This window comes from Urocitellus parryii, chromosome 11 (genome assembly GCF_045843805.1).
Source record: "Urocitellus parryii isolate mUroPar1 chromosome 11, mUroPar1.hap1, whole genome shotgun sequence".
In the NCBI taxonomy this organism is placed as follows: Eukaryota; Metazoa; Chordata; class Mammalia; order Rodentia; family Sciuridae; genus Urocitellus; species Urocitellus parryii.
In genome coordinates, this window is record NC_135541.1 from 120,653,110 (window position 1) to 120,679,265 (window position 26,156).

Consider the following 26,156-nt stretch of genomic DNA (forward strand, 5'->3'; position numbering starts at 1 on the left):
CACAACATCTCTGTTGGTATGTGGTGCTGAGGATCGAACCCGGGCCGCACGCATGCCAGGCGAGTGCGCTACCGCTTGAGCCACATCCCCAGCCCACCCATGATCTTCTTTAGCTACTCTGAGATTTGGTGGTACCAGAGATTGAACCCAGGATCTTAAGCATGATAGGCAAGCACTCTACCACCGAGCTACATGCCCACCCACTGTGCCCTCTTTAATGGTATAGAATAAAAAATAAGAGCGGTTTCTTTGGGAAATGCTTCAGACTTGAAGGTCAATTTGAAGTCCTCTTCTCAATCACTAGTTTCTCCCTTCTTCTTCCCATTTGTATCCAAGCTTAATAAACCTTTCATGTCCTCCGCATTCCACAGAAAATCTCTCTGTGGAAAGAGGACCCAGTCTCAGGGGTGACTTATCACCCTGTAAAGGAAGGTGATGTCCTAATGTGACTGAAATGATGACGCCAACCGCAGCTGTTTCTTCTGAAACACTGAAAACTTTCGGCAGGACTTAGAACACCCGTTAAAGCTACCCTGGCTCCCCAGCTGAGAAATTTCAGGATGCTGTCTCTTGGGGTTTTCATGTCAAATGTGCAAAATAGCTCAGATTTACCCGTTGTCCCTCTTCATTTCCAAACCCTTTATCCAGGGTGGCAGTGTCCCTTAGATCGCTATTACTACTTTATACATCTCTCTCAATTTCCCTTCTCCCTCCACACAAAAGTGCTTCGCCCCAGTGCTTCTACTAGAATATGTGGGCCGCGTGCTACCTGAAAGCTGCCAATGGTTCTCTCGAGCTTCTAAGAGTTGTCAGAACAATCCCACAGAGGAAGCTGCATGTCTGTCCTCAGCTGCTCTGCATTCTACTTCACACCCCTCATCCATCGGGGGAAAGTCTTCTCATTTCTGAGGGGTTATTCTCCTGCCTCTAGGTCTTTGTCCAAGTTTCCCAACCGATAGGAAATGACCTGACTTGTCTGCACACGATCCAATCCCTCCCTCTCTTCAAATAGCATCATAAAGTTATTTTCTCCAGTAAGAGTTCAAGACTGGTTCATTTGTATCCTAGAAACCCCCAATGTTCTCTCTTAACCTCCACCCCCTCCCACTCAGAGCACCACTCAGTTCTGCAGTGAACTGTCTTCTCTGCCCTGTTAGGCCATAACCCTCCCTGACCAAGTTGGCTCTTCTGTAACATACATTCCCAAGGGCCTGGTACAGTGACCTACTCAGTGAATACTCATTACGAATTTGCAAACAAATTAACCATATGTAAAATATACATGCCCAGGAGCTGTTGGAGGTATTGCTCAGTGTGTTCTTAAGGGCCTTAGGTTCAATCCCTAGCATTAAAAAAAAAAAAAAAAAAAAAAGAGGAGGATGAGGAAGAGGAGAAGGAAGAACATACATGGCTGATTCTACCTGGGGCTTACTGGGAAAGAGAGGGAAAAAACATACACAATAACTTTGTTCTACAATTCATTTACGGAACTGGGGCAGGTGATTTAACAACAGATTACGAGATAAAACTGAGAGAGAAGAGTTCTTGCTTTCTCTCCCAGGAACCAGTTGTGACATCGATGCTTGTAAGTTTTCCAAAATAGCCATCTGTTGTTGGGCGAGCTGGGTCTGGAGTTGGAGGTTGGCGTACATACATTCCAGGAGTCCTAGACATTCTTTGGGCTTGTGATGAACTCCTGAAGGAAGAGCCAGGAAGGAGAATAAAAGGAAAAACCAGAAGATTTTGTAATTGTACTAAGGTTGGAATGACTCCAACAAGATGCTCTCTCTAATCTTTCCAGGCACAACCCTTGGCTCAGCTATCACCTTCTCAGTGTGACTTACCTGGTGACATTCTAATTTGCTTTCAAATTAAATTTGAAATTTAAAACTAACTTAAAATAGAACATAACTTGAACTCATCCCTCTCTCCGTTATTTTCTTTTTCCCAAATTATTTATGGACACGTGGCATATTTTGTGATTATTTCTTTATTTTTGTCTAAGTCCCCCTTCTAGAATGTAAACTTTGGGAAGGCAACCATTTTTGTCTGACTCATTCACTGGTGAATCCCTAGCAACTAGCAGAAGTGTTCAACAAACATTTGATGAGCTGGGGAGACCTCAGCCTCCCCTTTGCGGCATGGTGCCATTAGTAGTGACCTGAAGCTCTTTCTGTTGTCTAACTTCAATTGCTCTTGGTACATCAATTTATTTTTCAAACACACAGGCAGCTCTTAGTCAACCTTAGTAACTGTACTACTGTGGTTTGTGTGTTTATTGTTCTTGCCTTCTTTGTTAGACTCAGAGGTCCCCAAAACAGGGGCTATGACTGTCTACTACTGGGTTCCCAATAGGTATTTCAAATGTCCACTGATTTCCCAAGGAAAGATGAATAACAGAAATTCAATGAAACACAGGTTGAGATAATATTTATTATTTCTTTCCATGGCCACTTTTTAATAAAAAAGAATAGCAAGCAGTAAGATTTTCATTCCATTCCTGCCTATAGTGTAGCAAAGGTGCTGAGCAAGGAAGGCAACAATACCACTTGGTAGAACCGGGGAGAAAATGAGATCAATTTAACTGAATAATCCATAAGTTACAGTGAAAGTAAAAACAATTAACAACAAAAAACCTACAAGTGTTTTGACACTGAGTTGGCACTAGATCAACAGAAGGAAGCTCAGCCGCCTCCCTGCACAGCGCCTGCAATGCGGGGTCTACTGGGAAACCTCCCCCGAGCTCTTACCTGAGGGCAGCTTTGTCGTCTGGATGTTTAAGAAAGTGGCTGGTGGGGAACTTGCTTGAAGATTAATAAAACTGGGGGACGGTTTTGCTCGACAAAGAGGCATAGCATTACCTTCCTCTTTTGCTGGAACAAAATCAGAGGTAACTAAATCAAAGCTCATTCTAACAGGGGGTGGGCTTTTTATGAAATCCCTGCACCTTGTCTGTGAGGCAGGTGCCAGGCCCTGCCCTGACTACCTGACACACTGGAAAAAGAGAGAGTGACGAAATCCTAGTGGGATCAAGGAAAACCAAGCAGGGGTGGGACAAGCTAAAATCGAATGTGCTTACAGTGTGAAGTTTTTGTTGGTAGGCATCACACGCTTACCACCGTACAGACAATAGAGCTTGCACATGAGGATTAAGATATGGTTTCTTAGGCGCTTATTCTCAGTATAGGAAGACAAATCAGAAGCAGGTGAAACAGTGATATAATAACATGAGAACAGAAACAATGAGCCTGATGCCAGATGTGGTGGTGCACGCCTGTAATCCCAGTGGCTCAGGAGGCTCAGACAAGAGGATCTCGAGTTCAAAGCCAGTCTCAGCAACTTATCAAAGGCCTAAGCAACTCAGTGAGACCCTGTTTCTAAATAAAATGCAAAAAGGGCTGGGGTTTTGGTTCAGTGGTTAAGCACCCAGGGGTTCAATCTCTGGTACCAAAAAAAAAAAAAAAAATCAGCCTGATAGTCTGAGACGAACAGAAGGCCTTTTACCTGTTATATTAAGTACATGATTAAATGTAAAAACAAGTGTTTTCAAAAAGGGTAAAAGATTAATATGAGTACAATAATCAAAGAAAGCTCCATGCAGGTACAGGTCATTTACTGGACCTTGAAAACCTGGGAAACTTCCTGAGCAGAAGAGATATTTCAAGTGGGTGATAAAACAGAATAGTGTGAACAAGCAAGCAAGGAAGAATACGGCTGGAATGGTGAGTCGCCCTGGGAGGCGGGCCAGGGTCGGGAGCGAGAAGACAGGGTGGGCCATGGAGGCCTCTTTACACTAGGCTTTCTCCTGAGTATAATGGGAAGCCACTTAGCCTTTTAGGATTAGAAAACAGGATTAAAATATTTTGATGAATCTGTAGATATTAAACACAATGAGTTGGACATGAAAAAAAAATTTTATAATTTTTTAAATCTTTTCTTTTTAGTTGTACTTGGGACACAATACCTCTATTTTATTTATTTATTTTGAACCCAGGACCTTATATGTGCTAGGCAAGCATTCTACCACTGAGTCACAACCCCAGCCCTGGAAAAGATTCTTAAATGGATAAATAAATTATCTTTGGCAAAAACAGTTCAGTTAGGAAGAAAAACTGATTTGTAGGACATGAGGAGCCCTATCAAAGACGTCTGTTATTTCTGTCTACTGAGCAGCCCATCCTCTGGGAACTGATTCTTCCCCCAGTTTCCAGGCCATACTGGTGAGACTTCCATCAACCCCCTTTTCCCATCAAGGAGGGACATGTGACCCAATACCAGTCAATCATGGTATCCCATTCCCCTTGGTAACTGTCATTGATCCAAGATGGTAAGCATGTGAGGCAGGCTGGGCCAGAGTCATTTGCTGAGATCAACATATGGATTCTTTGTCAAAGAAACTTTCTTGATCTGCTATTCTGAGAAGACATAAAGTTCAGCCCATGGAAACTACTGAATTTGGCCGGCATACCATGACAAGTGGATACAAGCAAGATCAGAGACAAGAGAGGACAGAGCCACATGGACAGACAGCCACCAATGGGCACGGAATTCCCAGGGCCTGTCCTGACACCTTGTTTTACACCTCTCCTTCATCTTCTGTGAGCTACCCAGTGTCCTCAAGTGTGTAAGACACAAACTTACCTTTTTCACTCAAGGCAGTTTGAGTAGGAGGTCTGTCCTATTAATACCATCACATTTGGGATACACTGAATTCTACAAACGCCTAGAAAAGCAATAAATGGCACTGAGTTTGTGTGAAGGGTCAAACTGCCAGGCCAGCCACAAGAAGGGGACGAAGGAGCTACTAAAACAGACTAGCTCTCCAAGCACAACAGTAACAAGAGGAAACAAGACGAGAAAACTGGACCTTTGAGTAGCTCCTCAGGAATGTGGAAAATGAAGAGAAGGTGGCAAAGTAGACAGAAGGACAATAAGTGGAAAGGCAGAATAGCTGGGATCAGGAAGGAAAGAAGAGTATGAATAGTGAGGAGTCAACAGATCACTGTCCTCAAGAAAGCCCAACTGGGGGCGGGGGCATAGCTCAGTTGGTAGTGTGCTTGCCTTGCATGCCCAAGGCCCTGGGTTCGATCCCCAGCACCAGAAAACAGACAGACAAAGAAAGACCAACTGACATCAAGAAAGGAAAGGGTTGGGGTGTTGTTCAGTGGTAGAGCACTCACCTAGCATGCTCACAGTCCTGGGTTCTATAACCAGTCCCCCAAAATCAAATTGATTTATTCACACCTACATATAAGAAATAACTAACTGCTTCCTAAAGACCCCACAGTAGATGGAACAGTTTGTGGCCATTACTTTCCTGGAGCTGACAGTCTTGCAGTGGGGGCAGAGTGTGACAAGTAGATTGTATGAAGGAAGAAGTCTTATTCACTGCATCTTTAAACATGGGTGCCACATTGAGATGCTTTCTGTCTAGAGGGTCACTGAACCTGACCCTAAGAAAATGGCAATCTGCTACATTCCCTGTTAGTTATTCTTGGGGTGGGAAATTTTTTTTCCCAAAAAATGGGTTTTCTAAGCTTTACTGCAGGTCCTCCATCTTCCCTTCCCCCTGCTCCAGTCATGTCATGTGATGGCTCATGCAGTGGTAAAAAGACAGACGCTCAAACTCAGATCTCAAGATTTTTCTCACCATTTGAAAAATGTGTTAGTTTCCATGCACATGCATTCGCAATCATATAAACCATTCGTGGGCACACAGGGACGTGTTTCCCACAGGATTGTAAGGCTTGAAGAATATATTTTACCCACAATATATACTGAAAGAAACATTTCTTTTTTGGGGGGAGGGGGTACCTGGGATTGAACCCAGGGACACTTAACAACTGAGCCACATCCACAGCCTTTTCTTTCTTTCTTTCTTTTTTTTTTTTTTTTTTGTATTTTACTTAGAGACAGGGTCTCACTGCGTTGCTATGGCAGGCAAGCTACGTTGCTGAAGCTGGTTTTTAACTCGTCATCCTCCTGCCTCAGCTTCCTGAGCTCCTGGGCAGGCATCATCGCACCTGGCTAAGAACCACATTTCTTTTCTTCTTCTTTTTTTTTTTTTTGTACCAGGGATTGAACTCAGGGGCACTGGACCACTAAGCCACATCCCCAGCCCTATTTTGAATTTTATTTATTTAGAGTCAGGGTCTCACTGAGTTGCTTAGCACCTTGCTTTTGCCGAGGCTGGCTTTGAACTCATGATCCTCCTGCCTCAGCCTCCTCAGCCTCCTGAGCTGCTGGGATTATAAGGTGCGCACCACCACACCAGGCTAAGAAACATATTTCTGACTAGAGAATACATAATAGATTGGGGAGCAACAAAAGGAGGTAGATCAGAGAAAAAAATAGTAAAAGGTGCTTTACATACAATGCATTCTCTTATACAGTTTTTACAACGATCCTCTTAAGTATGCAGCAGTGTCAACATATTATTTGAACTTAAGTTTCTTGGGATTCCACAATTAGCATTTGGCAATGCTAGAATTAAATCTGAGCTTGTAGACTTCAAAACCATGTTTTTTCCACTGCTCTCTACGTTCTGTGAAGAGATAGTTAATTTATGTCCAAGCCATGGCATAATAGATCTCCCAGATAAAATAATCTATTCCACCTACAGTTAAGTGGATAGGCTCTGCAGTCAGACAGCCCTAACCACCTTCCTGCCCACCAGCAGGACTGTCCCACTCAAACTGAGTTTCCATTCACTCTAGTTAACATTAAGTCTTCTGAGATCCCTGTACACAGTCTTGTTCTAAATATTAAGAGGAGCTACATAGGATAAATTTATTCAATAAATAATCATTAAGCATCTACTTTTTTTTTTTTTTTTTTTTTGGTGGTGCTGGGGATTGAACCCAGGGTCTTGTGCATGCAAGGCAAGCGCTCTACAGAGTTATGTCCCCCAGCCCTGAGTAGCTATTCTAACAGATCTAGTTCTAGGCACCAGGCACAGAAATGTTCCCTTTAGTAGGGAATGCAGAAAACACAAATACTTTCCAATTAACCAAGTAACAAAACAACAGCAACTAGAATCATTTCCCCAAATGCTAAGCAGTTAGGGAGGTCTGGCTTGTAAGGGAAGGAAAGCAGGACCTCGACCCACACACCTTTTCCGTTAGTAGGATAACCAGTGCGCTTCTCCACCTGAACACCAATAGGGTAAGAATCAAGGCATCACATGATCAAACAACCCTTGCTGTTATTTTTTATCAATGATAATTTCATAAGTTCTCTCCAGCAGATCTCAAGCTGTGTGTATTCTGCTTCATGGCTAATTGTAAGTGACCACTGCTCATTCTTTTCACGTTCCCTTCATCCGTTTGCAAAAGTTATTCCTATTGTTATTCTCCCCCACACACACACTTTTTTTTTTTTCCTGGACGAAACAAGACCAATTCCAAGCCTTAAGAGCCTTCTTCTAACGGGCGTTTTATTCTTCATGTTCTACATGCTCAATTTCTGCACTATGAGTCTTTTTCTTATCTAGGATGGCAACTTAAAAACTCTGGCTCCGACCATGTCCAACGGACTTGGGGCTGAACGAGGAGAGCGACCGGGGACAGACGGGAGGGCGCAGACGCCGGAGCACTGGCGGGAACACTGGAGGAGAGACCTAGACAGGACAACTCGGGGGAAGCCAAGCCGTCACTCTCCGAAACCGCTCTCAGCCTCGGTAGAAAGCATTCGCCTAAGAAGGGAAAGATCCACTCACAGGGAGTCCAGCAGTTCTACACCCTCCCAGCCCTGCCCCACAGGACTACAACTCCCACTGCACCCTTCGTCAGACCAGGCGCCAAAGCCCCGCCCTCTACTCCCCCGTTACCGAGGCTGGGACAAAAGAATGAAAACTACTATCACAGATTTCTTGGCCTTCAGGGTCCGATAGATGCCGAAGGACAACACACACTGTTTCGTGACCTCACCTGCGGTATTAATCGAAAGCCTCAAACCCAGCACCCACCCCTGTAGTTGATACGCATGCGCATCAGCGTACGGCCAACTGCCCGAACCTCGGCGCCGGCGCTGGAGCTAAAGATCGCGCCGCACGCGGCCGGGAGCGGCCACCCTATTGCGCAAGCGCCTGAGCTCTCCCGTTTCCATCATCGCGCTCTCTCTATCTACCTTGCTCTGCCGTTTTTTTGCGTAGGGCGGGGTTAATACTGCCGATTGGCCCGTTTTCGTGCCAGTCAATCAGGCGGCTGCGGTGATTGGCGAACGACTTAGAAGCTAGCGGGTTTAGGTGTCAGCACCGAAGAGGCAGCATTTTCTGGGCTTCTCTCTGCTTCTCTCTCTCTCCAGAAGGTTCTGCCGGTTCTTCCAGCTCTGGGTACCTAGCTCTGCATCGCGCCGCCATGATGGGCCACCGTCCTGTGCTCGTGCTCAGTGAGTTCTGGGGAAGCTGGGGAAGGGACCCCCCCCCTTTGTACGCCTCTCCCCACGCTTCTTAGTGTTGCCCCAGCTTCGTCCCGCCATGACCTGACCAGAGGCTTCCAGTCATCGTCTCCTTTTGGGAGCTCCTTTACTCGCATTCCTTCGTCCTCCCTTAACAAACGCAGACCGACTCGTCCCTCGCCGAGTCCCGTGTATTTACACGTGCTTGTCTTGGGAAGCCCTTGTAGACCCCCCATCGAGCATCAGCCGCCACCTTCCTCCACGCCCCTGCGCCCTTACCAACTTGACTTCCGGTGTCGAGTTGAATGAATAATGGTCTTCCAAATGAGGCCTAGCTCTATATTCTTGGCCCGTGGCTTTAGTCGCGATGTGACCTCGGGCAAATTAAGTTTTCCCATCTGCGTTGAGATTGGTAGTGTTTCTTCATAGAGTTGCAAGTCCAGTCGATAAACTGCTTAATAGAGAGCCTGGCACATAGCGGTGGCATCCTTGGTTTCTGCGCTTATCATGAGTACCAGTCGTTCAGCAGCCCTATTCCTGGAGGAACCGTGCTTCCCTTCTTGGACTTAGATGTAATCTTTGCCACTAAACAGTCTAGTTTTCCCAAATTCTCCAGTATTTTTTCTTTTCCCTTTGGAAATATCCCTTATTTCTTTCTAAGAAATTAGCATTGTCTACATTGCCTTCCCTCAGTATGTTTCCCTTCTGAGTGTAACTTCTGGGCCTAGGATGCCCGACCAGCCATTTCCCCTGTGTGTTTCTTCTATGTATGTCCAATGATGATGAGAGTTTTTGTTCGTTTTACATGTACCTGGGGAAAAACTCCTTCCTTCTTCTGGATTGTAGATCCATATAAGTTTTTGGTTACTTCTACCTGAGATAGAAAATGTAAACCCTGAGGGTTATGATAGGTGTTTAGGTTTGATGGGACTGGAATGAAAGGTTTACAGAATTAAATTGTAGAAGAACGGATAATAGGAGCGTGGAGGGAAATCATTATTATGTTTGTGTGGTTATAGTTACTGGCTTGTCTCCACCTGAGTGGGCCCTGGGATGAGTGGTGCATTTGTAAAGCTCTTTTCCTATCTGCATTAATCTTTGGCATTAAAGGCTGTACCTGACTCTATTCCCTATTAAACTATGTAACCAGATCTTAACCAGGGTAAATGGGTTCGTGAGGTATTCTTATTTCATCCAAGTATGGGGTGGCTTTGTATAATTTATCTTATAAACTGGGACACTTTGGAAGAGTGTGCATTCTCATTCCACAGCATGCAGTGGGGTTCTGTCAGTAATTAGGCTTGGACTGTTAGAGTATTCTTCTGTTATTCAAGCAGGAAAATAACCCCTAAATTCTTCTCCTCTTTACAGAAAGCTCTGATTTTCGTAAGATCACTAACCCTTTGAGAATGTGATATTGGCTTTGGATCTTCTTCTGGGGCAGGTCTGGGGTGGGGCATCTTTCATTTTCTCACATAATTTTGGGTAGTTCATTATCTCACTGAGGCCCATTCATGGATCTCAGATTATGAATCCTACTGTAAATGTGTGAATGGTTAAAGGGAAAGTGTTGTCCAAGATTTTGGGAATGGAGCATTAAGGGTTATTCCTTAGTGCTCTAGGGATTGAGATAAATGTATAGGTGTGTGTAGGGTGCACATCTATAATCTCAGCTGCTCAGAAGACTGTGGCAGAAGGATTGCAAGTTTGAGGCCAGCCTCTGTAACTGAACAAGACCCTGTCTCAAAATTAAAAAAAAAAAAAAAAAAAGAGAGAGTTGGGGATGTAGCTCAGTGGTAGAGGAGTTGCCCCTTGGTTCAATCTCCAGTACCCCTTGACCTACACACAAAGTAAATAGCTGCAAGTACATGTGTTTATTAGGTTTTTGAAATGTAATTGACATCTACACATATTTAAAGTATATCATTTGATAAGTTTTAATCTATGTGTATACTGCAAAACCAATTCCCCCTCCCCCCAAAGATTGGAGAATAAATAGCTTGTGTACAGTTGGGGCAATCCTAGGCTGTTGACTATTGTTTTTATCTATTTTAGGCCAGAATATAAAGCGTGAATCTGGAAGAAAAGTTCAATCTGGAAACATCAATGCTGCTAAGGTAGCATATCTCCCCCCCCCCCCCACTCTCCAGTATTTCTGTGTTTCTTCTTAGCAATAAGGTTTCTTATATCTAGACTTTAAAATGTGCAATTAGGCAGAGAAAAAGTTGACTTCCCTTTTTTCAGGACATTGCCCTGATGGTAGTACCAGTGAGGAATTATATATTCCCTTACAATTTAAGTCTAATAATAAGGCCTAATAATCTTCTTATATTAACCTGTGTATAATTGTATGTTGTATAAATTTTATAGCATTCTACTTGTGTTTGTCTCCCATGCTAGACAGCGCTACTTGAAGGGAAGGACTGTATTGATTCTCTTTTGTATTCCTAGTGCCCATCATAGATCCTCCATAGAGGCTGAATAATGCTTTTGAATGGAATAGTGAAGTGACCTGAGATTTGACTTATGGTGGTGTGTAGGCCATTGTTATGGAGAGAAATACTGAGATTTGGACTGCTGGAAAACTATAATAAAGTTCTGGGAGGCATATTTCTCCTTTTTCTTGTGAAGTATCTGAAATAATTGTCAATTCTACTTTAGTGGTATCATTTTTAAAACAGTGGCTCTCCTGGTTGTTCTCCAACTTATTCATACTGTCCTCTGATTTGTGCTTACATGTCTTATATTTCCTTTTCATTAGACTATTGCAGATATCATCCGAACATGTTTGGGACCCAAGTCCATGATGAAGGTAATCTTATCTTTTATTGAAACTCATAAACTACAGAGTATATAGATTTTCTGTTATTTAGGACACTTACTTCGCTTTTGTCTTAGATGCTTTTGGACCCAATGGGAGGCATCGTGATGACCAACGATGGCAATGCCATTCTTCGAGAGGTGTGGTTTTTTTCTCTTCTTTTTCATTTGTTTCCTCACAGTTTTATAAATGCAAAGAATCCAGGAGCTAGGGGTGTAACTCGGGGGGGGAGGAGGGGCTGGAGACATGGCTCAGTGGTTAAGCACCCCTGGGTTCAATCTCTGGTACCAAAACATAATAAAATAAGGCTAAAAGTTTGAAATTAGAGTATCAGCAGGGCATTATTCCTGAAAGGCCTAGGGGAGAATTCTTTGTCTTTTCTAGCCAGAGTGATTGCCTAGCAATCACAAAATCCTGGGTTCAGTCCTCAGTACTGGGAGAATAAAAACAGAGGCTTTATTTCCAAGTCATATTCACAGGACACAGTTCACACACAATAGAACTTGCAATATGTAACTATATGGTACCATGCTATCCTTAAGAAGCTGTAGTAATGAGTTCTTTTTTTTTAATATTTATTTTTTCGTTTTAGGTGAACACAATAACTCCATTTTATTTTTATGTGGTACTGAGAATCCAGCCCAGTACCTCTCGCATGCTAGGCAGTCGCACTGCCACTTGAGCCACATTCTCAGCCCAATAGTTGAGTTCTTATGATGCATTTTTTCCTCAAAAGCAAAGGATGTGGAAAGGTGGTTTGGGAGGACATTTTAATCTTCAGGATATGGTAAAACAATAAAGGGAAAGGGAATATATGTGTGAAGCAAGAAACTTAGGAGTTAGGACCAAGTATACTGTTAGTTAAGGAGTGATCTACATTTTTAATTAAATTTTTTAGATTCAAGTCCAACATCCAGCAGCCAAGTCCATGATTGAAATTAGCAGGACCCAGGATGAAGAGGTTGGAGATGGAACCACATCCGTAATTATTCTTGGTAAGAAAATGGAAAAGAAAAATTAGAAAAAAATGTCTGTGTCTCATTTTAAGAAGAAAATTTTGGTGTTGGAGGTGTAGCTCAGTGGTAGAATCATGAAATCACCCCCCCAAAAAGCATAGCTTTTAATATACTACATAAAGGATACTGTTACGGTATGAAAACTGTTCAGCCTCTTCCAAGAATGGTATTGGGTGGCTCAAATTTTTTGTCATTTTGAACATGTCAATAAGTAACCATGAAAGTGCCATGAATATTGATTTTGAAGTTTCAAGTACATTTTAGCAAATGATACAACATGGAATCATAAGAAATATTTTGGAAGAGCTTAAACACTTATCTCAATTCTAGAGGCTGTGAAGTCTAAAGTGAAGGACAGATAGAAAATCTTGAAAATAGTGAGCCTTGGTTTATAAATTGAAAATTATGTTTATTGTTATATTTGTCTGGGTTTTGTTCTGTTTGGATTAGGTATTGAACCCAGGGCCCTTTACTATTGAGCTGCAGCCTCAGTCTTTTTTTTCAACCTCAGTCTTTCAGAGGGCTGAGACAAGCTCTCACTTAAGTTTCTGAGGCTCGCCTCAAATTTGCAGTCCTGCCTCAGCCTCCCAAGACATTGGGATTACAAGCATGTGACATCACATCTAGCTTAATCTTTCCACTTGTTAGGATAATTTTCAGAAACGACCTATTGCTTTTATTGTATAAATTTCAAATTGATGGTGGGATTTCTAAAATAGAAACATTCGTTTTTTAAAATATTTCAGTAATGATTTTAGAAGTGAAGAAGACTATTTTGTTGCTTGCTTTTATTTTGTTGTTCAGGCTGGGGCTTGTTTATTTTTGCAGTGCGGGGGATCAAACCCAGGGCCTTGCACATGGAAAGAGCACACACTACCACTGAACCCTTATCCCTGGAGATAACTCCAACTCTTCTTCATTTAACAGGATATTTTCTAAGTTCTCTTTACTCTGGCATCTTATGAAGTATCTATAATTTTTTTAGAAAAGTTTTAGATGGGGGCCTGGTGTTGTGGCTTAGTGGTAGAGCTCTCGCCTAGCATGGGCAAGGCCCTGGGTTCAATCCTCAGCACCACATAAAAATAAATAAATAAATAAATAAAATAGGAGTATTATGATGGGAGGCTGGGGATATAGCTCAGTTGGTAGAGTACTCGCCTCTCATGCACAAGGCCCTGGGTTCAATCCCTAGCACCAAAAAAAAAAAAAAATGTATGATGGATAGCTAGGAATCAGAATAAAACATTCAAACATTTGAGTATGTACTTTTTTTTTTTTTTTTTTTTTTTTTTTTGGTACTGGAGATTGAACCCAGAGGTGTTTAACCGTTGAGCCACATCCCCACCCTCCCCCCTTTTTTTTTAATACTTATTTTTTAGGTATACATGGACACAACACAATGCCTTTTTTATTTTTATGTGGTGCTAAGGATAGAACCCAGGTCCCACCTGTGCTAGACAAGCGCTCTACTGCTGAGCCACAATCCCAGCCCCCCCACCCCTTTTTATTAATATATTTTGAGACAGGTTCTCACCTAGTTGCTGAGAGTGGCTTTGAACGCATGATTCTCCAGCCTCAGCTTCCCAAGCTGCTGGGATTATAGGCATGGTGTTCCATCACACCCAGTAATGCATACTCTTTGGAGTATACATTTGAACTTGAGCACATCTGTGTATATATTAAATTTATTGTCAGCAGCTATTATACAACATTTATCAAATGCTTTTTTTTAAATACAAATACTTAACATGCTATGTTTAAACTTTTTTAAAAGCTAGTTTTGGTTTTTTTCTATATGTAGATCATTTGGTGTGTTTATTAATTAGAAGGTTTAGTTTTCTTATTTTGAGACAGTGTCTCACTAAGTTGCCTAGGGCCTTGCCAAATTTCTGAGGCTGGCCTTATTTTGCAATCCTTGTGCCTCAGCCTCCTGAGCCACTGGGATTATAGGGAAACACCACTACACTTGGCAGGATGCTTTTGTTTGTTTTGGGTTACTGGGGATTTAACTCAGGGGCACTTTACTGCTGATACCACATCCCAGCCCTTTTTATGTTATTTTGAGACAGGGTCTCACTAAGTTGCATAGGGCCTTGCGAAGTTGCTGAGGCTGGCTTTAAACTCATGATCCTTCTTCCTCAGCCTCCCGAGTTTCTGGGATTACAGGTGTGCACCACCACACCCTGCTTACACGACGTGCAAAGTTTCAAATAGTATTAACAATCAAATGGCATTTCTTTTGGGAGACTCTGTTTTTGGAAAAAAGAAACCTTTTTAGGGGCTGGGATTGTGGCTCAGCGGTAGAGCGCTCGCCTAGCATGGACAGGACCCGGGTTCCATCCTCAGCACCACATAAAAAAAAAAAAAATAAAGGCATTGTGTTGTGTCCATCTATACCTAAAAAATAAATATTTAAAAAGAAAAAAAAAGAAACCTTTCTAGAAACATAATGAAGTTGTCTTGATCCTCTGGTACTTTCTAAAACATTACTGTGGTGCTTTTGTCCTTTTTTCAGCTGGAGAAATGCTGTCTGTGGCTGAGCACTTCCTAGAGCAGCAAATGCACCCAACAGTGGTGATCAGTGCTTACCGCAAGGCACTGGATGATATGATCAGCACTCTAAAGAAAATCAGGTATGGGAGAATGGGCCAGAAATGGGTACTAGGAAGTAGGGGAGGCCTAGAAGGCTGATCTATTCTTAGATATAAAAGAAGGCCAAACCCATCCTACATAAACACGCTGGGTGTACCCTGGTATTATTTTGTAATAAAGAGAAACGAGGGCAGCAAAAAGAAAAAGAGGGTAAGGGGGGTAAAAGTTTTAAGAATTCAAAAAGACAAATAGAGGGCTGGGGATGTGGCTCAAGCGGTAGCGCGCTCGCGTGGCATGTGTGCGGCCTGGGTTCGATCCTCAGCACCACATACCAACAAAGATGTTGTGTCTGCCGAAAACTAAAAAATAAATATTAAAAATTCTCTCTCAAAAAAAAAAAAGACAAATAGAAAAGGAATTACTAGGATTAGTTCTTCAAAATATATTTTGGGTAGATGTTATCTGCAAGTTTTCATGTTAAGTTCTGCCATGAGAAACGAAAAACGTTCTGAGTAAAACAGGGTTACTTTCCAAGTTTTTTTGTTTTGTTTTGGTTTGGTTTGGTTTGGTACTGGGGATTGAACGCAGGGGTGCTGTACCACTGAGCTAAATCTCCAGCTCCTTTTTATGTTTTATTTTGAAACAGGGTCTTACTAAATTACTGAGAGAGCCTCACTGAGTTGCTGAGGCTATCAGCACCCTCCTGTTGCAGCCTCCAAAATCGCTGGGATTACAGGCATGTGCCATGGTACCTGGCTGGTGTTAAAAATGTCCTACTATTGGGCTGGGGATGTGGCTCAAGCGGTAGCGCGCTTGCCTGGCATGCGTGCGGCCCGGGTTCGATCCTCAACACCACATACCAACAAACATGTTGTGTCCGCGGAGAACTAAAAAATAAATATTAAAAATTTCAAAAAAAAAAAATGTCCTACTATCATGTCTCATTGTAGCTAATTCAGTACCACCCAGAAAGTGCTATGAGAATGCTGCCAGAAGTTTTCCATTAAAATGCAAAGGGCCAAGGCTGAAAATCCTGCTTGAATCTAGTAATTTGGGAACTTGCTATTAGTTTATATTTGCTTAGTGGTAATGTGGCAATAAAGGGGATATAAAAATGCATTACTTCTAACTAGGGAACTTTAGATAATTTGTGGCACAACAGAGTCACAAAGAGCATGTTAAGAATAGAAAGATTTTGGTTTGACAAGCACATTGTGCACACCTGTAATCCTAGCCACTATAGAGGCTGAGATAGGAGAATCACAAAAATAAAATGGTGCTCTACTCTTCTGTATATGGTTGAGTCATTAGGTGCTTAAGTAGTAATTTTGTGAATTTTGTGTTAAATCGCCCCTGCTGTTAAACAAAAAGTTAGCATTAATATCTGTCTAGCATACTTTCAGAGAATTAGATGTATGCTTTAGTTATTTTTATGAAATCTGTAATATTTTGTTGAGTATGTGGCGCCTGAATTCTTGGAAGCTTTTGTGTTGTTTTTTTGTTTAGTTTTTTTTTTTTTTTTAATATTTATTATTTAGTTATCGGCGGGTACAGCATCTTTGTTTGTATGTGGTGCTGAGGATCAAACCTGGGCCGCACGCATGCCAGGCGAGCGCGCTACCACTTGAGCCACATCCCCAGCCCTTTGTTTAGTTTTTGATGATGTTGTGGTTTTGGGTGGTAGGGATCAAACTCAAAGCCGTTCACATGCTGCTGAGCAAATATTCTTTAACACTGAGCTGTACTCACAGCTTTTTTAATAAGCAATATCTGCCCATCTAGAATACCTTACTATTAGCCAGACATGGTGGCACACAACTGTAATCCTGACAACTCTGGATGCTGAACCAGAAGGATCGCTAGGTTCAAGGCTAGCTTCAGCAACTTAGCAAAACTCTTATCCTGAAAAATAAATAAAAAGGGCTGGGCATCTAGCATAATTAATAACTATTTGATAATTGCATATTGTATGCCTTATACTGGCATGACGGGGATTTTAGCAGTATGTGAAAATTTGGACAAGGTTGTTATCCAGGAGCTAAGTCTTAGAGCTTTATTTTATTGTTTTTGAGTAGTCTGGCCATGCACAAATTTATAATCCTGTCAAAAGAAACCAGACTAATACCTAAAAATGGTAAATACAATTTGGCATAGCATGAATTAAGGTCAGAATTCAGCATTCAAAGTTGTAAAACTGAGAGCCCTTCATCCTGCCTTTTGGCCCTCTTTTTTAGTCTCTGAAGTACATGAAGAACTACTTTTTTTTTTTTTTTTTTTTTTTTTAATGACAGATTTTGAACTGAGGGCACAGTTCAGTGGGAGCACACTTCTTTTTTTTTTTTAATTTTTAATATTTATTTTTTAGTTCTCGGCGGACACAACATCTTTGTTGGTATGTGGTGCTGAGGATCGAACCCGGGCCGCACGCATGCCAGGCGAGCGCGCCACCGCTTGAGCCACATCCCCAGCCCCGAAGAACTACTTTAAATGTCTAAGTTGCCTGGCTTTCTTTTCTCCAGTATTCCCGTTGACATCAGTAACCGTGACGCGATGCTGAACATCATCAACAGTTCCATTACCACCAAAGTAATTAGTCGGTGGTCCTCTTTGGCTTGCAACATTGCCCTGGATGCTGTCAAGACTGTACAGTTTGAGGAAAATGGTCGGAAGGAGATTGACATCAAGAAATATGCAAGAGTGGAAAAGGTGAACTCTTTTAGTGTGTGCTTTGAGAATAATTATTTTCTAGTATGAATAATCCCACTTCTAAAGGAAATAGTTAAATTAAAGCAAGATAGGCTGGGTATCAAGCGGTAGCACGCTCGCCTGGCATGCGTGCGGCCCGGGTTCGATCCTCAGCACCACATACAAACAAAGATGTTGTGTCCGCTGAAAACTAAAAAAAAAATAAATATTAAAATTCTCTCTCTCTCTACCTTTAAAAAAAAAAATTAAAGCAAGATATCTTTAGTTAGTACTAGGAAGAACTTGAAGCCTGGAAGACAAAAACCTAATTCCTGAAGTAATTTTGTTACCTTCACTGCTATTCTTTCACAAGATTTATAAGAATAGCAAAGAGCAAAGTTTATAAGGATACTGGAGGACTTATTGGAATCTCCATGTTTCTGCATTTGGATATGTATCAGTCACTTGGCCAGAATATAAACTTTACAAGGTCTCTATAGTATAATGTTAAGAAGCCTTAGAAAGCTTTCTACCATTTCTATTAAATTTAAGATTTTAAAAATAATATCTTATGGCCAGTAGATGGAGCTCAAGCCTAGAATTATATGGGAATATCTTTAAGGAAGTAGAAGAGACCTGAGTCTTTAAATCTGTCAAGTCACTGACATTCTGTGAATCTCAGCCAATCTTCATATTTGAGTATCATGGTTCAAAATTGGTGTGCTTCCTAGAGAGGAAAAAATATGTTTGCTGCCATATTTTGTTTCTAAGCATCATGGAAGAAAGTTATGTTAGGAATTTGAAGTAGGAGCCATTTAGGAAAGAGGAATATCTGGGAATGAAGTTGAGAAATTGTCCCCTTTGGGTTGTAGATTAAAGTGGGTCTTCTTTTGCTTAGATACCTGGGGGCATCATTGAAGACTCGTGTGTATTACGTGGAGTCATGATTAACAAAGATGTGACCCATCCACGAATGCGGCGTTATATCAAGAACCCTCGTATCGTGCTGCTGGATTCTTCTCTGGAATACAAGAAAGGAGAAAGTCAGGTGAGTTTTGGCCCTATTCCTTTAAGTGGAATCTGCTAATATGGATAAGGGAAATACAAAGAGTGTTTTTTACATGACTACTCTGCCAGTTACTTTCCTTTGTATGTGTTGTCATTGAGTCTTACAGCAGTCCTTAAACATCGTTGGTGTTAATAACGCCATTTTATAGATGAGATACCTGAGGTTTAGTGGGGATGCTGACCCTCCTACATATATTAAAATAGGGTCAAAACAGCTGGGTGTGGTGGCACATGCCTGTAATCCCAGTGGCTCAGGAGGTTGGGGCAGAAGGATCCCAGGTTGAAAGCCAGTCTCATCAATTTAGTGAGATTTTATTCTAAATAAAATGTAGAAATGGCTGGGGATATGGCTCAGTGGTTAGGCACTAATGGTTCCTTGGTACCATATATATATATATATATTTGGATCACACATACGCTTAAGAAATTATTTGCCTTCATCCTTGCTTGACCCTAGCATCTTTTTTGGTACAGTCCTATTATTTGGTCTTTGAAACCTAATTGACTAGTTAGGTTAGTTGCCTGGGAAAGACTAGTATTGGCCAAATCAAGATTTGATCCCAGTTCTACTTGGCTTCAGTTTTTTGTTGTTGTTGTTGTTGTTGCTTGTTGTTTTTGTTTTTAGAGACAGGGTCTCACTGAATTGCTTAGGGCCTCGCTGTTGCTAAGGCCGGCTTTGAACTCGCCTCAGCCTCCTGAGCCACTGGGATTACAGGCATGTGCCACTTGGCTTCAGTTTTATATAACCATGCCACCTTTGGTAATACATTAGAAGGATATGGAATAGGAGTTAATTTGGCTCTGAAGTGCTGAAGGAGAATTTTTCAGAGGGCAAAAAAGGCTTGCAGGGTTCTAAAAGTGTTTGAATCTTACTAAACAAAGATAGAGAATAAGAATCAACCTACTAGATGGGAAGAATTAAGACTTGGAATAACCGGGCACTATGGCACATGCCAGTGATCCAGCAATTCAGGAGACTGAGGCAGGAGGATCATAAGTTTGAGGCCAGCCTCAGCAACTTAGCAAGATCCTATATCAAAAAATAAAAAGGGCTAGGGAAGTGGCTCAGTTGTTAAGTGCCCCTGGGTTCAATTTCTGGTACCAAAAAATAAAAATAAAAAGACCTGGAATTCCCATGCATACATGGAGAACAGATAACATTGAGTTGGGTGGTCAGAGAGCTTGGAAAGACCAAAGTTAAAGGGTTAAAACTTAAGTGGTAGTAACTAGAACTGAACTGGCTTACACAGAATGGTGTGAGTTATGGCTTTTTTCCACCACACAGACTGACATTGAGATTACCCGAGAGGAAGACTTCACCCGAATCCTTCAAATGGAAGAAGAGTATATCCAGCAGCTCTGTGAGGACATTATCCAAGTGAAGCCTGATGTGGTTATCACAGAAAAAGGCATCTCAGGTAGTGCTTTATTAATTTTTCCAGCCCACCTTAAAGGTTGAAGAGGTTAGGTGATTCCCTGCCCACCTCCTGCACCATGTTGGTGTAGTCATTGTAAATGTGATGGTTGGAGTATTTTGAGGATAAAATCTGTTGAGAATCCTGGAGTCATGGCATCTAGCTTGACACCTCTACTCTTGAATTTGCAGATTTAGCTCAGCACTACCTCATGCGAGCCAATATTACAGCCATCCGCAGAGTCCGGAAGACAGATAATAATCGCATTGCTAGGTGAGTGGCCAGGTGAAGATAATATTCTTCCTTCCCATGGGTTTCCTTTTTTGTAGCTGCATAATTATCTGAAAAGATATAATACAGGATACAGTAACAGAAATAACCTGGGTGTAGTTGTCTGCGCTCTTCAGAAGTCTTATAGTACAACAATTATGCACTGCATGAATCTTCTTTACCTCCCTTAAACATCAGTGAGCAGCTTGTGTGTAGACATCTGTAATTGCTACCTTGATGGATGTCCATTACATTTTGAAATAACTACTTGTCAAGGTCTTTATTGTCATCATGACGATTCTAAATAAGCGTTTCCAGAGTAGTCTGAATATAGAATATAACAGAGCCATCTGTTTCCTTGATTGGATCCTTACCTGCTGCTAATGCATTCATAGATTGCATTCACTGTTTCTGCACTGATACTTGTACTCATACCATCCATTTTGAATATTGCGGGGGGATACCAGGGATTGAATGCAGGGGCAATTGGCCCCTGGGCCACATCCCCAGCCCTGTTTTGTGTTTTATTTAGAGACAGGGTCTCACCGAGTTGCTTAGTACCTCACCATTGCTGAAGCTGGCTTTGAACTCCTGATCCTCCTATCATAGCCTCTCAAGGCACTGGGACTACAGATGTGTGCCATTGCACCCAGAGAATACTAATATATGTTTAAAAGTTAGTGAATCTACCCCACTGCAATAGTTTTTGATCACTATAACAAATACCTGAGATGAATGTATGAAGAGAAAAGGTTTATTTTGACTCAGATTTGGAGGTTCTAGTCCGTGATTGGTTGGCCCTGTTGATTTTGGTCCTGTGTTGAGGCAACACATGATGGCAATGCAGGGTGAAGCAGATACACTCACTTCATAGCCAGGAAAGAGGAAGGAATTGGAGTCCTGCTTTCATCTTAGGCTCCAGTACCTCCTATTAGCAGTGAACAAGCCTTTACCACATGGATGCTTGGGGGACACATAAGATACACACTATGGCACCTACCATCCTTCAGTATATTACAGATCCAGGTTAAATTTCATACTTACATTTTCTCCTAAATGGCTCTCAGCATACATGTATATGCTTGGTTGTTATGCCTGCTCATGCGTCAAGGGGAAAGAGTGACAAGTAAGAAGTCAGTCGTTCATTAATTAAAATTGGGTCACACATTGGTGCACTTAATTCACCTTCCTCCTCGCTTGCCTTTGACATCTTTTTAGTTGTAGATGGACACAACACGTTTATTTGGTTTATTTACTTTTATGTGGTGCTGAGGATCAAACCCAGTGCCTTACACATGCTAGGCAAACACTCTACCAACTGAGCTACAATGCCAGCCCAACATCTTCTTTGGTACAGTCCTGTTAATGGCCTCGAGATCTAACCAGATAGTACAACATGGATTATATCTAGAAGTGACCATTAGGTAGTATTTGTTTTTTTACCAGGCAGCCAAGACCTCCTGGGTAACATTTCTAGCAATCTACTAGCCCTAATCCTCAGCCACAGGCCCTAGACTAGGGAGATAGGTAAAGTTTCTGAAATCGTCTGTTTCTCCCCATCTCTTTATGCACAGAGCCTGCGGGGCCCGGATAGTCAGCCGACCAGAAGAACTGAGAGATGATGATGTTGGAACAGGTGCGGGCCTGTTGGAAATCAAGAAAATTGGAGATGAGTACTTTACGTTCATCACTGAATGCAAAGACCCGAAGGCCTGTACCATTCTCCTCAGGGGGGCCAGCAAAGAAATTCTCTCGGTGAGTCAGCCTTAGAAATGTAATTGGATGGAGGAGATCGTTCCACTTCTTGAGCTCCCAGAGAGTCTAAAATCATTTTTGTATCAGTCAGCTTTCCATTACTGTAAGCAATATCTGAGGCAATCAAGTTTCAAAAAAGAAAAAGGTATTTTATCTCATAGTTTTAGAGTTTTCAGTCCATTATTGATTGACCTCATTGCTTTGGACCTGTGTCTGTACATCATATAACTATTTAATTTGGATTTGTAGCCACAGATATCTTTCCTGCTTCCTTTAAAATAAATAAGTAAAATTTTTCTGGCTATGACAAAGAATATAATCTGCAATTTATCTACCATCTTAACTTTTTCTTTTTTTTTCCTGTACTTGAGCCCTGGGGTCCTCTATCAACCAAGCTACATCCCTAGCTTTTTTCTTTTCTTTTTTTCCCCTAAGTTGTAGATGGACAAATACCTTTATCAAATACCTTTATTTTGTTTGTTTATTTTTATGTGGTGCTAAGGATTAAACCCTATGCCTCACACGTGCAAGGCAAGCAGTCTACTGCTGAGCCACAACCCCAGCCCCTTCCAGTTTTTTTAAAATTTTGAGATATGGTCTCACTAATTTGCCCAAGACTCCTTGAACAATCCTTTCTCAGTCTCCTGAGTTGCTAGGATTACAGGCAACCCTGGGCCCATGTTAACTGTTTAAGTACAGTTTAGTGGTGTTCAAAGTACATTCAAGTGCTAGGTATGATGGCACACACATGCAATCCCAGTGACTCAGGAGCTAAAATTGAAGGATCACAAGTTCAAGGCTACCCTTAGCAACTTAGTGAGAATTTCTCAAAAATTAAAAATTAAGCCAGGCATGGTGGTGCACACTTATAATTCGCAGCACCTCAGGAAGGAGGCCAAGACAGGAGGATCGTGTGTTCAAAGCCAGCCTCAGCAATGGCGAGACACTAAGCAACTCAGTGAGACCCTGTCTCTAAATAAAATACAAAATAGGGCTGAGGATGTGGTTTAATGGTTGAGTGCCCCTGAGTTCAATCCCCAGTACCTATATATATATATATATATATATATATAATTTGTTTATTTATTTATTTAAAAAGAACTGAGGGTGTAACTTAGTGGTAAAATTCCCCCCTCGAGTTCAGTTCCCAGTACCAAAAAAAGGACGTTCACATTTTTGCACAAATTTTTTTAAATTGTTTTAGTTGTAAATTAGTGTACAGTATCTTTATTTTTATTTTATGTGGTGCTGAGGATTGAACCCAGTGCCTCACCCATGTGAGGCAAGCGCTTTACCACTGAGCTATAGCCCCAGCCCACAAATTTTTAATCCTACACAACTCAGACTATATTTGTTGAATAGGACTCCTCAGTTCCTCTTCCTTGGCAACCACGGTTTCCCCCACCATCACTTTTTCCCCCTTCTTTTTTTGTGGTGCTGGGGATCAAATCCGGAATCTAGGGCTTTGCATATGCTAGGCAAGCTCTCTACCGCTGAGCTGCATCCCAGCCCTCTTTATTTTTTAAGTTGAAATTGTAAATACTATTTTTTTTCCTCAGTGAGACTTAACTAACTTTTCCAGAGGCGCATAACTAGTAAATAGTTTATACTCCTCCCTTAGTGTTCTAAAGGACACAACTAGAAGGAAGTCATCAGGCTGGCTTCATGCTGTCTGTTTGCTTCCCCAAGGAAGTGGAGCGCAACCTCCAGGATGCCATGCAGGTGTGCCGCAATGTTCTCCTGGACCCTCAGCTGGTGCCTGGGGGTGGGGCCTCTGAGATGGCTGTGGCCCACGCCTTGACGGAAAAATCCAAGGCCATGACTGGTGTGGAGCAGTGGCCATACAGGGCTGTGGCCCAGGCTTTAGAAGTCATCCCTCGTACCTTGATCCAGAACTGTGGGGCCAGCATGATCCGTCAACTTACTTCCCTTCGGGTGAGTTCTTTTCTGTGCTGTTACCTTGGTGGGGTAGGAAAGCTGGTTTTGGCCTAGGGGGATGGTTTACATATGTCTAAGTTCTCCTTATAGTTTGTTACTTAAATACAGTCTTAATCTTTGACTTGTTTGCTGGCATTACCATTTTCCCATATCCATTCTATACCAATTCTGTATTTTTTTTTAATATTTATTTTTTAGGTGTAGTTGGATACAATGCTTTTATTTATTTATTTTTATGTGGTGCTGAGGATCAAACCCAGGGCCTTGCACATGCTAGGCAAGTGCTCTACCGCTCTCTGAGCCAAAACCCCAGCCCCATCAATTCAGTATTTTTGTTTAGTGTGTTACCTAAAGTTTTTCCAGTAGTTTCTGCTTTAACTTCTGTCTGCTCCAACCTCAGGCCAAGCACACCCAGGAGAACTGTGAGACCTGGGGTGTAAATGGTGAGACGGGAACTTTGGTGGACATGAAAGAACTAGGCATATGGGAGCCATTGGCTGTGAAGCTACAAACATACAAGACAGCGGTGGAGGTAAGGCATCCTAAGATTTGTGCATGTTATTTGTTTCCAAATAACCAAAAACCATGTATTTGGTCCAGTCTTAAAGGGACAGCCTGTAGAAAGCAGCGTATTCCCTGAAGCTCTCTCAAGGAATTCCATTACCATCACTTAAATCTTTAGCTTATGCAAAAGCAAGGAAAAAGTAACAGCACAGCAGTATCTCTTGCTTAGGGAGAACTGCATTTCTACATTTTGCATTTAGGACTCTGAAAAGGTAGATTTCAGATAAAATGGTAATTGTATGGGAGGAGCTAGGAGATACTGTCTAAAGAAGACTGTCCTTTCTTTCTCTGCTGACCTCTTTGGAACTGTGGTTTTTCTCTTAGACGGCAGTTCTGCTACTGAGGATCGATGACATCGTCTCAGGCCACAAAAAGAAGGGTGATGACCAGAGCCGGCAAGGAGGGGCTCCTGATGCTGGCCAGGAGTGAGCGGTGGGCAAGGCAACTTCAGTGCACAGAACCAGCGGTCTCCCCCTTTCCTGAGCCAGAGTGCCAGGAACACTGTGGACATCTTTGTTTGGAAGGGATCAAATTGAGGGGCAGCCTCTAGTCCCTTTCTGTCCCGGCTCAGTTTGCAGAAGGCACTGACATGTAATTCTTCTCTATTGTAAGCTTTCCATTTAGTTTGCTTCCGATGATTAAATCTAAGTCATTTGAGATAGTTGTTGTGTTTTTCAACCTTGGGTCATATCTACCTCCTGGCAAAGTGAGAGGTAGACAGAAAACCTTATTGGAGAGGAAGGGAGATGGAATAAGGTCATTAAGTCTCTTTATGCACCTTCTTAAACGGTATTCTTCAGTCTTGGTTGGGAAAATTTGGAATTCAAAGGATGATACTGTAAAGTTTAAGTAGTACCACTTCAAGACTGAGGGCATAGCTATAGCCCAGTGGTAGGGACTTAGGGACTTGCCTGGCCTGTACCAAGGCCCTGGTCTTCATCCTCAGCCTCACTGGAAAAAATTTTTTTTTTTTTTTTTTTTTTAAGAAAAAGGTATCCCTGTGTATTCACTACCCAAAGAACAGGAGGAACCTGCCTAAACCAGGGTGTTCCCCATCTGTGGTTACAAGTAGAGCCACACCCAATAGGTGCTAGGGCTTAGGCCTTTGTCCTGAAGGACATCTAACATCTCCTTTATCAAGGGGGGAATCTGAATGGTGTCACCCTTTGATTTTTTTTTTTCTTTGTCCTTCCTCTAAGCAATAGGGCTTCAGCCTTCCCCTTTGTCCTTATGATTCATACGTTCAGCCTTGTGGTTCTCCCTGCCCATGTACTGAGTCATATTAAGCTGAATACTTGGTGGGACAGTAGTACATACTGTTTGATAGGTTTTAGACACTGTGTGTGTTTAACTAATCCTCACAAAGGCCCTGTAAGATAGGTAATAGCCTCCATTTTGTGAGAGGGATCTAAAATATAAAGTGACTTGTCCGAGAGTCCAGAACTGTTGAGTGGCAGAACTGGAATTCATGTGTAGTCTGTGTTAACTCTAGAAGCCATGCTTGCTGTCCTGACTGGACTGAAGTGTGGGGTCAGAAGGGCTGTGAAGAGTACTTCTGGGGGCGGGGGCTGGGACTGGGGCTCAGTGACAGCACTTGCCTCACACATATGAGGCACTGGGTGCGATCCTCAGCAC

General features: G+C 42.1%; 2 protein-coding genes across 2 annotated transcripts; one reads left to right on the plus strand and one right to left on the minus strand.

Annotated features, from left to right (window-relative positions):
* Positions 1-1,478: 1,478 nt before the first annotated feature.
* On the minus strand, positions 1,479-7,988 carry Tsacc (TSSK6 activating cochaperone). Its single transcript, XM_026404901.2, has 3 exons — positions 7,929-7,988; positions 2,751-2,873; positions 1,479-1,696 (listed from the first exon to the last, which is right to left on the minus strand). The coding sequence occupies exons 2-3, from the start codon at positions 2,851-2,853 to the stop codon at positions 1,479-1,481; spliced, it is 321 nt and encodes a 106-aa protein (XP_026260686.2). The 5' UTR covers positions 2,854-2,873; positions 7,929-7,988.
* Positions 7,989-8,238: 250 nt separating this feature from the next.
* On the plus strand, positions 8,239-25,178 carry Cct3 (chaperonin containing TCP1 subunit 3). The gene is made up of 14 exons (XM_026404919.2): positions 8,239-8,388; positions 10,453-10,514; positions 11,159-11,209; positions 11,296-11,358; positions 12,117-12,213; positions 14,750-14,867; positions 17,346-17,532; positions 18,410-18,559; positions 19,865-19,997; positions 20,186-20,267; positions 21,839-22,019; positions 23,709-23,954; positions 24,358-24,489; positions 24,846-25,178. The coding sequence occupies exons 1-14, from the start codon at positions 8,358-8,360 to the stop codon at positions 24,948-24,950; spliced, it is 1,638 nt and encodes a 545-aa protein (XP_026260704.1). The 5' UTR covers positions 8,239-8,357; the 3' UTR covers positions 24,951-25,178.
* Positions 25,179-26,156: the final 978 nt, after the last annotated feature.

What these genes read in the sequence shown, in the direction of transcription:
- Tsacc (XM_026404901.2), bottom strand. Translation starts at nt 2,853, where the DNA reads ATGCCTCTTTGTCGAGCAAAACCGTCCCCCAGTTTTATTAATCTTCAA. An exon ending in GACGACAAAGCTGCCCTCAG is followed by an intron (nt 1,697 to 2,750) that starts GTAAGAGCTCGG and finishes CTCTTCCTTCAG; the next exon opens with GAGTTCATCACAAGCCCAAA.
- Cct3 (XM_026404919.2), top strand. Translation starts at nt 8,358, where the DNA reads ATGATGGGCCACCGTCCTGTGCTCGTGCTCA. An exon ending in GAAACATCAATGCTGCTAAG is followed by an intron (nt 10,515 to 11,158) that starts GTAGCATATCTC and finishes CCTTTTCATTAG; the next exon opens with ACTATTGCAGATATCATCCG. An exon ending in GTCAACTTACTTCCCTTCGG is followed by an intron (nt 23,955 to 24,357) that starts GTGAGTTCTTTT and finishes CTCCAACCTCAG; the next exon opens with GCCAAGCACACCCAGGAGAA.